This window comes from Trichoplusia ni, chromosome 13, assembly GCF_003590095.1.
Source record: "Trichoplusia ni isolate ovarian cell line Hi5 chromosome 13, tn1, whole genome shotgun sequence".
Taxonomy (NCBI): domain Eukaryota; kingdom Metazoa; phylum Arthropoda; class Insecta; order Lepidoptera; family Noctuidae; genus Trichoplusia; species Trichoplusia ni.
Genome location: NC_039490.1, coordinates 3,711,560 through 3,724,522, shown reverse-complemented (window position 1 = coordinate 3,724,522; position 12,963 = coordinate 3,711,560). Strand labels below are relative to the sequence as shown.

The 12,963-nt window shown below is 32.0% G+C and overlaps 2 protein-coding genes across 5 annotated transcripts in view; both read right to left on the bottom strand.

The window, feature by feature from the left end:
* Nucleotides 1-8,907, bottom strand: part of LOC113499834 (AF4/FMR2 family member 3) — a 169,082-nt gene extending 160,175 nt beyond the window's left edge. For both annotated transcript variants that reach the window (XM_026880397.1, XM_026880398.1), the window contains exon 1: nucleotides 8,452-8,907. In XM_026880397.1, coding sequence (XP_026736198.1) covers nucleotides 8,452-8,462 — 11 coding nt within the window. In that variant the 5' untranslated portion in view covers nucleotides 8,463-8,907. The remainder of the gene's footprint in view (nucleotides 1-8,451) is intronic.
* Nucleotides 8,908-11,340: 2,433 nt separating this feature from the next.
* Nucleotides 11,341-12,963, bottom strand: part of LOC113499841 — a 37,532-nt gene continuing 35,909 nt past the window's right edge. For all 3 annotated transcript variants that reach the window (XM_026880406.1, XM_026880407.1, XM_026880408.1), the window contains one exon: nucleotides 11,341-12,899. In XM_026880406.1, coding sequence (XP_026736207.1) covers nucleotides 12,848-12,899 — 52 coding nt within the window. In that variant the 3' untranslated portion in view covers nucleotides 11,341-12,847. The remainder of the gene's footprint in view (nucleotides 12,900-12,963) is intronic.

Sequence of the window (12,963 nt, the reverse complement as noted above, 5' to 3'; positions counted from 1 at the left end):
ACAGATGTTATATCTCACTGCATAGGTAAATAAACTGTTAACGTTACGGAATCAGTTGATTACAACATTAAGTTGTTCATTTAATATCTGTGCGGACCAGACTTTGATAGCTCAAATGACAGTTTATAATAATCCAAGATGCTGTTTACATAAAGATGTGTTTTAATTATGATGTAGACTATCTAACCTATTGAAGACGGAATATCTTCTAATCAAGAAAATTATGAAAATAATATTTCTTACAAAGTTTTTTTTTATCAGATCCTTTTGACGTAAAATTAATTAGTCCTGACTTCGATTCATGCAGTTATTTGACTTACATCAACGACATATTATTTAGTTTCTTAAATACTCTTAACAACTTTCAACTAAACATAAAACATTCACAACTAAATGCCCAAACTTACAATTAACTACCAATAGCAGTCCCTCCCATTGTTATTTGAATCACCTATTAAATAATTAACATTCAAGCTATTAACATAAGTCACTACCAAAGCAGATTGTATTACGTATATATATACAAATTTATTTATGTCTGACTACGTAACCAGTTTGCTAAGATGAAGCAAGCTTTGGGTTTTAAATGCACGACATTCGAATTACAAATGACATGAATTACGTACATTTGTTGACGTGGTTTGGTAAAACATTGACGATAGAAAAATAATTAGTGTCTTAGACCTGGGGGCCTACGTCTACCTATTAAAGTAAAACTAGATATTGCTTGCGGCTTCGTATGCCTACTGTCGGTTATAGCTGCAAAAATATTTCCCTTATCTAACGCAGTCAGATAAAAGTAGCCTTTGTTTTAATACGAGGTGCCAGTTATCTCCATACCAAATGTCATTAAAATCGGTCCAGCCGTTTACGTGTAAAAAGGTAACAAACACTGACATAATTTCTCGTTTATAATATTAGAATGATTATCGTATATTGTGAGAGAGAGACACCGCTATAGGCCGAGTAGTGCGCTGTCACGCTTCCACAATTAATACCATTTTAAGTCGTGGTTTTAGGCCTTCTGTAGTTTGTATTCTAATGTTTGAATTTCAATTGAATTTCCTTCATCATTTGTTTATTTCTATTTTTTAAGGTGAACGTGTGACATTTTGGGTTTTAAAATTATAACCCTAAATGATAATGCAAATCACGTCGATGTGATTAATGTCTTAGATTTCTTAGCTAAATGAGTACTATAACTGTGCTATTAATAGTAAGTTTTTTTAGTTTCAAATAGGAACTTTGTCGTGTTGCTGTTTTAAATAAGATATAGGTAATTCATGGTTAGTTTTATTAAGACAAAAACGTTACGATCAAGAATATTATAGTAATTGAGGTTTTATTTTTATTACACTATTATGTCCCACAACTGGGCAAAGGCCCTCCAAAACCCTATATATATTTAAAATTATGATTTTTTATTAACATGAAAATAAAATATCTAATTACTTAGTGAATACTCATAAGAAAGATATCTAAACACAGAAAGTAAACAAATAAAAATAAGCGACAACGTTTAAGAACCGGTGATTTTCGTAATTTTAAAAATTTAAAAGCGTAAGGAACCCAACCCCTGTTGGAAAGGTTGCCTGCACCCAGTGAGGGTTAATGAATTGGTTTCCCTTTTCTATTATTAGTTTTAGTTACCTACTCGTTTACTCTTAGACGAGACTAATTTAAGAAAAGTAATGGATGTCGCGTTCACTGATATATCCGCTGCAATGACAAATACTTTCTTAAAAAAATACTTTTGAATTTGTAGGAAATAACACAATTTTATTCAAATGTATGCTGAACTACGTCTGAGGTGTATGACTAGTTTAGATTTTAAACTAGTCAATATCAGGTTGTAAAGGGACCACACGAAAAAACTACACATGCAAGCAATTTCACCTGTCAGGTAATCAGAAATACTTATTTATTTCTTAGCAGAATACTATCAATACGTTTGATATGTTACAAAAGGACTTATCGGATTTAATGTTTCTCATCAGAAGTAGAAGTGAAAGTGCAATAAAAATATTATTTTGCTTATAACATATTCATAATTGTAAATCTTTTATCGCGGTACAACGTCCAAAACCGCCAGAAGAGGCAAACGTTCAAAAATTCAAATAGCATTTAAATGAGATAAATATATTTACATAGTTCAATTCAACGAATTCTCAATAATAACAACCCTCGATTAACCCTCAGGGGATACTTTGTATCTTAATCAAAGCTTTACAGGTAAGCTGGTCGGGCCGGGGCAATACGTGGAAACTGTCTCCATTTTATTCGTATCAAACAAATATTTCGTTCAAAACCGGCTTTAAATCTGTTGAATTTTCGCCTGTGACTCTCTTTTTGCGACATTAATTAACTGACATCGTTTATAAGTAGAGTTAGGCATTAACGACGCTGTGTTGGGCGTCGTGCCAACAATCTTAGGGTGAAGATCTTACTCCATGTTCGCTATTTATTGCAATTATTCGCGAATCCCTAGAATGCTCCCCTCTGTACGCGGATGGACCGTTACAATAATTCTGTCAAAACTGCGCTCAACTGTATTCGGTAGGAGCGTTTGCTTGAAACCAAATTATTAAGCAAGATTAGTTCTAATGCGCTGCGACATTACATTGAACGACTTCAAATTGAGAGCGGCAAATATAGGATTACATTAATTAGAACAAACTCGTTTACGTGTGTAAATAATTATTTGTGTTAATAGATTTAAACTCGACTATCAACTTCGTGTTTGATTGTAAATTAAACAACGTACTATTATAAAAGTACCTAGTTTTTACTGCCTTAAACTTATTGTATTAGACTTTAATTATAGTTCTTACCTTAATAGTTCAAGAACATCATTATTCACGGTAACCTAATTGCTTTTAAAGGTTGTTAGGCGCAAGTGAACGGTAGCCACATTTATTAGTGAACTTATTTGCATCAAGCAGCGAACTTTATGAACTGAGAGGATTAAAAATGCCAGCGAAAAAAATATAAAATGAGTTCAACGACCCTAAACACACTTAAAAGGTCGACTAAAAAGTATTTCACCCTAGTAAAGTGGATAGATTTAAAGTGTCAGTTTCAACGACCGGCGTAGGTAGAGACCTGGCGATGATCGATGCGCCCCCTCGCGGCCGCCATGGCCCAGGGATCGGGAGGGTGTGGCGGATCTTTTTAAGCAGCTAGTTAGACGTAACAAAAACAAACAAAGCCGGGTGGTCCGGTGTCCACCGCCGGATAGCTATGCGCTTACGTAAGAGTCGACTATTTCCTTCATTGTTCATAACAAACTTTGAGGATAAAGTACTCAATGGTTTGGCTACTTCATTATTATCTCTGTGTAAACAACTTAGGTGCTACATTATTCTAATGTATTATCTAGTATAATTAACGATTCAATCTGTGTAAAGTAACGCGTATAGTATAATTTATGACAATGAAGTCACGTAAATATAACGCGGTGTGTACGAGTAAGTATGTCATTCATAACACAATTTATTGTAACATTTAAACACAATTACATTGCGCAAGAAACCTTTTGCATTGACCTATGATAGGTATATGTATTACTAAATTTTATCTCAAATCGTAGAAACATAAATATACATATACATGTACATTGTTTTTAGGAGTAGGAATTAAGAGTCGACCAATCGTAAAACTCCGATAACGAGGTTGTTACAAGATCGGCGCGTGCGCAACTACGATTAATATAATTGCCCGCCATTATTGACTATCGACAGAAAATCGTTACTTGATAGTTACCCAGACTTAAACACATGTTTTAATAATACAAGGAAACTTTCTTTTACACATTCTGGAGGTACATATATTTCTGCTGTTTGTAATGATAAATATTGTGTTAGGAGATTGATATCCTTTGATGTTAAAAAAATAAATCAAATCACTCACAGATTTCTGACATCCAGATCCAGATTTTCAAATGGAACATATTAAATCAAAGATTAAAAGGTATGAAAATAAATGCTGCAGACATAAATATTTACATTAGCAACAAAGACCGTTTTGCCTCACAAAATTATTGTAAAGAACCGGTAATTTATGTATAGGAAATAATTCTATACATTAACCGGTTGGCATATACAAAAAGACAGGTAGTCCCCTAAAGGATGTGGCCCTTGACACAGTGGCACATGCAGGGGTCAAGGTAAGCAACTTGTCCAAAATGCCCGTACTGGCTTCTGACTACTTCATGACCATATGGAATATTTCAAGTACAAGGAAAACTGCAGAATGTTATTAAAATAAATATTATTGTTTATACACTAAGCAATAAGAGGCGATGTTTTATTGAGTTATTAAACTATGCTCGTATGTTATTGTTTTTTTAAGTTTTGTTGATTGAATTGTTACTAAAACATAATTTTATGTGTATTTTATTTGCTGACAAATTAATTATCTAAGTAACTAGCTTTTTTGTGACAGCCAGGTCAGGCATAATATTCTGTAGTTATGAATTGACACAATTTATTTAAACTAGTCTTATTGTAAATTTTAAATATTGATTTCGGTTAAATTGTTAAATATTTTTGTTGCAAACCATAGAGATTACTTAAATACCTTTGAATAAACCTTTCTGAGAGGGAAGTTAAGTATTTCTAAGTACTATTAAGTTCTATCTTACCTTTTGATTAATTACTAAAAGATAATTAGTTACTCTTACTTACTTATTCAACAGTGTAAAACTGTGTGTGTTACAAAATATTATTGAAAAAAAATTCCAAAACTCTAGTTTTATAAGTCTATAAGTACAACAAGATGTCAATAAAAATAATCAGTGTGTATGTGTTAAGTTATATATGCATATAATATATTATGTATGCATATAAGACGGACTATTGAGATGCTTGAAGTACTTATGGTACTATAACATAGTAATGAACAGTTTGTTAGACAAAATTGTAGCCAAAATATTAATTAAAGAAAATTAGCTGTACAGATCAGCTTAGTCCTGCCTGGTCATGTTAAGTGTACAGGGCTTTTTGACAACTTTTTGAAGTAACACAGACTAAGGTTTCCTAGTGTAATAGAAATCCATATGTTAAGATTGTTCTACATTTCTCTGTTTATTTAAAGATGCTTAGGAAAGTTGTTTAATTGTGTTTAGTAGTTTGTTTTGTAACAAAAAGTTTTAAATTATTTTTTAATCATGTTTAATCAAGTAGGCTTTGAATTTGTCAATGATATTACATACAAGCTTTATGCAATCTTTCCTGTGTGTTTATTTCTGCTGCAGAATAATACTATTCATTTTTATATTTTGCAAACTTTTCTCAAAAACATTGCGTGGTTTAGCTATAAAGTCATTTCAGACAGACTTTGAATTTTTATAATAAGTACTAATTGGTATGGACAATGTAAGAAGTTTTTATCGTATGTTGAGTGTTAGTACAATGTCAAACATTCAATACAAGTTCAATCAAGGTGCCTTGAATGTACATAATTTATTTAGTGTCTTACTTATTACTCATAAATCTTTCGAACATAGTATTATTATTGACAACTTCTTTAGCCATTTGCAATTCTCATGCCTGTGTGTTTCATATAATTTCAATACATATTTCCTTATTTAATAATTTGAAGATATTAAACCATGTATGTTATAGTGAAGTTATGGAATGGAATAGAATATTTTTATTGCGTACCATGTGAAGAGGATTTGACAAACAAATATAATTTATTTGTTCTTAGTTTTAGTTTAGTATCTCAGTGATCTGGTTACTGCTTAAAAATATTGGTATGTTCTTTTGGCTTATAGACACCTGCAGTTTATAGGATCTAATTTGATCATTAAAGTTAGCTTTGTCTCATCACTTTTTGGATCAATCACACATTAAGCCAAAGAAATGTCTAAGGACAATAGTTCTTAGATAAAATAAAAATATTCTATCATTTTAGTGTCTTGTTTTCCTCAGTTTTGATAATTCAATTATGTGTAAATGCCTCATCCTTTCAAAGCTTTAAGTTTTCAAGATTTTTGTGATTGTGGATTAGTCTTGATTAGTGGACTAACTTGTAGTAAAAAATACTAGTTCTATGTCATACTTTTACTAAATTTAAATTGTTTCTTTAAGCTTATGTGACTTTACCCTGTTTATATAAGGTTTGCAAAGGTGATAAAATAAATTTAATGATCTCTAATAGGGAGACAGCTCCCTATTAGAGATCATTAAATTGCCAAACAATTTTAACAATTATTCAACATCATATTTTATATGGGATTATTCAGTGTTTGTGTTGATCACCCTTCAGATATTATCAGTTTCAAACTCCCAAGCTGTTTGAGAGTATTTCTTTCTAATATCAACTTCAACATTGTGGAAGTTAATGTTCAAATGACTAGTGTACAATTGTTTAGTTATTTAAAAAGGATAGACAACCTTATTTGACAAAAAATCAATGTAAAACAACAATAAAGATTACCAAATTGAATATACCACTGAAATATATCAGTTGTTTATTTATTTAATATGTGTTTGTGTTAAAGTTTCATAAAGATTGTTTCCTTTTTTCGTAGGTACCTAAACCAACAGAGTATAGGTAGGTTAGTGTCTTGTGTCATACTTAATAAGTGATTCTAAGATGACAAAGGGATTTAATATCATGTTACAAAGTAATTGTCAGTTAACATGTTTATGTTATTAAGGTACTGTGACTAAGTTAGCAAATGTAGTCATTGTTGTAAATTATTTTATTGTTTCAGTTCTAATAATAAGAGGTACATAAGTACTTTATTAAAATAAGTTCTGATAATTTTGTAGTTTCTGTTGTTGTAATATTTAGTATAAGTTTACAAATAGAAACACAACTGTTGACTGCCAATATCAACATATTTTTCTATCAAGTCTACTGATGGAGGTTTCTTATGAAATAAGCAGTTGAAAAGTTGTACATGTTCTCTTTTATGTTCCTGTTATTTTTGCTTTTTTGTGAGTACATAAACGGTAGTAGGTTTGTCAGTAACATGTTTCTGGCTAAATTGCTGAGCTAATTTTGATGAAACTTTGAATGAAACAATTTTTCATACAGGCTCATGTCAGTTATAGGGACATCTTCGCAACCTACAAGCAACTATACAAGCAGAAAAATGCAAAAAAAAGGAAAGTTATATCTACAGAACTATATATGTGTATAAGAAATAATAATATTATAAATATATGGTATAATTTAGCATTGTAATGATCAAGTCAACAGAAATGCTTTATCAATGTAACAGTTATCATGTAAATTTATAAATAGTAACCAAACCACATTAAATTAATAACCAGAATAACTTTAAAGTTTCTGTAATTTGTTTTTATGTTGCCAGGATAAATAATTGTATAAAACCTCATTTATATTTATAATGAGGCAATTATTTAGCAGGTCTTCAAGTGGTGTTAATATTGGATTACAGATATTTTATTCATTTACATTTAAATATTACTATTAATATATATAAAGTAATCCTCCTTTAATGCAGTGTTTAGTATATATTTAGTAATATGGCATGCCATTGCAAGATGTTTTAATGAGTCATACTTATTGCAAGACCTTATGAAGCAAGAACTGATTCTTGAAGGACAATAATGCAAAAAAAGAACATCATTACCTAAACATTACTGTTGTTTATGCTCAGGATTTTTTTTATTGTGTTGTATGGTGTTGTACTTTTCAAGAAGGTTGGTAAGTCTTGTTTATCAGTAGAGTAAAATACTATAGCCATGGATTTAAAAAAAGTATATATATTTGAAGGTATGTGTCATGTTTTTTAATGTTTAAGATGATTATGTTTCAGAACACCTATGGTCAATTATTAGCAATATGTATGAAACTTAGCCACGAGTAATGACAAGTTCTTATAAACATTTAAACTAACTATAATAGTTTTATGAGTTACAAATTAGCAATTTAAATAAATTCAGCTTATGCCAAGACATAGACCAGAGCTTACATACTAATATAACATTATTCTACATTCAAAACTATATCTAACAACTTAATGCAACAAATTTTCAAATAAATTAATAGTAGCAAAAGTAAAGTTTTCATGAAACTATTGGATATCTAAACATGGCCATACAACTTGGTGTAGAGCGTCATCTCTGTCGCACGCCTAGAGCCGGCTATCTGTCTGTCTCCTTCACTCCCTTCACTTCATGGATAAGAGAAAGTAACAAAAGAAAAATAACACATCCCAGCCTCAATACATAGTACTAACTGCATCCGCATTTATGGTAGGCAGCTTACACTTGAGAAACCACCCCCAAAACAAATTATATAATTAAAGACCTGTGAGTCAACAAACAAATAATGAGCCTTATAACCTATACTCGTCAAATTATGAGACATCCAACTTTCGCAACGATGCCGTAATTATGATATAAATAGCCGTTACAAGTATAATCACAGATGTGTACAACATATAAAGTAAACATAAACAGGTAAACTAACCCTTTCTTCATGAGCCACCTCTGTTGGCCCCAGTTGATAAAAGAACGTTCCAATGAAGAAGACACTCATCCATTTTACGGTCACTCATCTATTTACACGATTTATATAATTTATGTTTGCACTACTTGTCACAATCAAACTAAAATTCCACTTTTTGCTGCGCTAAACGCAGACGTCATTGACAAACAACCGAAGTGACGAGTTATTGCACGGGATCACATAGTAGATGAAAACACTGCGTATTTTAAGAGCCATTTCATCGATATATCACAATTCTTATCACTAGAGGTTATTACATTACTAATCACTTCGTCTACATCGGTTATTTATAAAAATAAAAAGGTAAAAAGCAAAAATTACTCGTAGACAGCACTCACGACGTCGCACACTCACATAACGTAACGTGCGATTTCGTTCACACACACACACAACTAAAGTCAAGGTGACAGTTGGGCGCTACTAGCGTCGTAAAAGGCGGTCCGATTCTGACTCTTGTCTATTTACCTATTGCAACACTGAGTTTAGTTCTCAATTTGTAAACATTATTTAGTCTAATCATGGAGCTTTAAGTATGATTCGGACTTATTATAGTTTCGTAAAATTAATTCAAATTTTTGATTGTATGCTTACATTATTCGAGTTTTATGATATGATTTGAAAATTAAACAACTGGATTTAATTTAATTGTTATCTGTCCCTCAGATGTAAATAAAATTTAAGTTTGAAAACTAGTTTGTTCTGAGTTTTAAAACTTAACAAGCTTAGTTTTTATCGAAAGCATAATAATATGATTATGCCCAGTTTAAGGCTTGCTTTGTGACAAAATATATATTTATAGGTTTAAATATATATTTATAGGACAAATATATATTTAAACTTATGTTAAATAACTACTTCGTTCTTTTTCGATGGATTGGTTAGAATTTGAAAAAGAGAAGAATTTTATCGGAAAACGATGTGTATTTTCATACTTCAGTGATGACTGACTTAACTGATGATTTTTCAACCGATTTAAAAAAAGAGGGGTTTTCAATTCATCTGTATTTTGTTTTGTACCTTCGTACTGAATAAACCGATATTATAAGTTCTTTTTATATGAAACTAGCTGTTGCCCGCGACTTCGTCCGCGTGGTTAGAAGTTATGATTTATATCTGCCCTGATTTTTTCACATTTTCCATTGTATCTTCGCTCCTATAAGTCGCAGCGTGATGCTATTTAGCCTAAAACCTTCCTCGATGAATGGTCTATTCAACACAAAAAGAATTTTTAAATTTGATTAGCGCGTTCAAACAAACTAACAAACTCTTTAGTTTTAAGTATATTATTATATAGTATAGAAGTATTGATAACTGTCATTCGGTTCCAAAAAAAGTTTGTCTCCTTAGTTTTTATTTGGAGCCATTTGTATTTATTTCTGTAAAAAAATATATTGTTTTTTATTAATTTTGTTGAAATACAACTCACATTTGTTTCTAAATTACCGAAAACTCAGGATATTTTTGTTCATATACCTACGAGCCTTGCAATGGCAAAGCTATATATTTATAAGTTATAGTTTATGAGTAGGTAAGTATTAATACAGTACATTAATAAAGTATTTTTAATACATTTCAGTGAATACTTACTGGTGTAATGCAAGCACAATAGCCGACAAGTCCTCGTACTACTTCTAGCGTCAACCTATATCCATATTAAATGAATTACATCTCGTTAAGACTCGACGTCTATAGCAATTTGCCTAATTTTGGTACTACTTACGTACAGTCGTAGAAGTCTAGGGAAAATTTACGCAGGCGAATCCGCGGCATAAGCTAGTTTGTATTAAAGGTTTTACGTGACAAAAAAGCAAAAATCTCATTTAAAAATATGCATATGCACAGAGCGTAGAGCACAGTTCTGAGGGTTTGCACCAGAAGAGGCAAGAGACTCCGACTTCAGACCTTGGCGCCCCCGAATTTGTCCCCCTGGGCCATCGCCCCATCACGCCCCCCCCCCCTAACGCCGGCACTGAGCATAGGTTTAACAAATGAAATAATAGCGCTATAGTAGTCAGGGGTCTACTGTCATCGCTTAAAGTAATATTTCAGCTGTGGAAGCGTGACAACGCTCTATACGGCGTAGAGCTGCCTCTCTCTTCTTCAACTGTCCAAATAAATAAAACTGTTGTAATATTGTTGTGGTAGGCCCCCAAATCACTTCCTAATTTTTATAAATCAATATACAGGCATCTGTCCCAAAGTCCCAACCAACCACATAATTCAACAGCTAATAATTCATATTATAACCCATTATTACTTTGCAACCAGTTACATTAAAATTTTATATTCATAACTCATCTATCAACGCGTACTGTCCCAAATCGCTATGTGATAGCTCGGGGACGCCCCGCCCCTTTAGCTCTGACCCAACGCAGAGAAAAAACTAACACACGAGACGTGACGTGTGCCCAATAATTTTCTTTGACACACTTGGCACATCATCCGCTCTTAATGAACTGTACTAGACAATTGCTACGCACATCTTTTATTTGTTATAAAAATATCTTCCAGTTCTATTGTTGGTAGGTATATGGCCGTATTTACGATAGAATACGGTAGCGGAATTTATTTGACAAACACTGGTCGGGTGAGGGTTCCGCACAAATTAGCTATAGAATAAGAAGTTTGAAAGGAAAGTTTAATTCAAAATCAAATTTATAGTCATACCACCTGTTTAGTTATCTCAACGTTCGTTTTTATTATCCGTTTAGCTATCAACGTTCCCGAGGTATAGACTCTTGACAGACGGACATACAGCTATATAACATATTGCCATTATACCCCTTGGGGACAAAACGCTAAAAACAGTATGTAAAGATTATAATTTTATGGGAGATAATAAAACAAGCGTTCATTAAATACATAGTTTTATTAAAAAATGAAAACAAACTCCCTTACACTACCTAAATAAGGCACGACGTGTTCTATCGGTCGTGTGGCGGGCGCAGCTCGCGCGGCCACAGACGCGGGAACAGAGATTTAGCACACAATGCACGTAGACTTTCACATAACTCAAACAACCCTGTACATATATATGTTGTTTACAAAATATACAATTATAATGCCACCAAGCAACAATTATTTATTAATTTATTGCGGATTACACAAAAACCTCACAATACTGTAATTTGGCCGGAAAACATCGATGTATACACATTAAACATTTAACAAAATACATATAAAGCATTTTTAACATGAATGGAATCAACGTAGGTTATACACAAGTCTCTTATTCCCGATATGTTTATATTTAAATATTAATTCGATTGCTATACAAACGGTAGGAAGCAGAGTATTGATAAAACGAAGCTTTACAAGTATAGTAACACTGAAATTTACACAATTTACAACAGAATAATTATAATATACTTACATGAAATTTGTGCGGTACAATGTGTGAGATATAATATATGCGCAAAAATTTGGATAACTTTTTAATGTTTATGTTTAATATTTTATTAAAAATATGTGTCAGGTGTGCCATGTATACATTTACTATGCTACGATAAAGTTAGTATACAAAGGAGCATTACGAATAATTGTATATAAATTTAATTCTAAAATGTGATTAAATTACATGTCCCTATAAGATTACAATCTCTAAATTGAAACAAAATGCAAAATTCTTACTATGAAATAAATTACTAAACCAACATTTGATACACTACTCACTTAATTTGTAAATAATAATATAGGAATAATATCTTAATTTGTATGTCTTTGTACCAAATCATGATTTAGATAGAATTTATACAATTTTGAGCTTCATTGACAGTGAGATGGCGCGAGAGAGCATTGAGTGATGAGATGCGATACATAACAGTATACAACAGTCAGAGGCTGAAATCTGTATACTTTTCATCTCCTGAAAAGATTATTTCCCACCCCCATTGGAAGACATTAACAAAATTTTTACATGAAAAATTTTGAATGCCGGAAATTTAATACAATGTTTTGATGAATTAAATGAATCAACCAACACATCCTATTAGCAACACAACATTCAGAAAACGATATGGTAATATGATAACAAGTGAAATTTAAATAGTTAATAATTTACATTAATCTCAAATATCAATGTCAACGAAATTTATAAATTTATTGTCTCCGCATTAACCGTGCCAAACCGTCTCATACGTCGAATTGGTCAATACTATATATTAGGTTATCAGCGTTTAATACTGACGGTAAAACATTACCAAAAAAATGTTAAAAATTATGTTTAGTAAAAGCCAAAATTGGATTATTTGTTGTAGTAGAAAAGTTTTGAAGACACCGTAGTTAATCAGTCGAGTTATTAGGTGTTGAGTGTTTGCTAGAGGCGCCTCGCGAGGATGTCGGCGCAGCAAGCCAAGTGTCAGTAATGGTCCACGTCTGCAGTCGGGGCCACCGAGTACACGGACGGCGGCCTGCAAACGAACATTAGTTTTCTTGTGAAGCTTATGTGGTGATGTTAGATAAGAAAATTGTGAA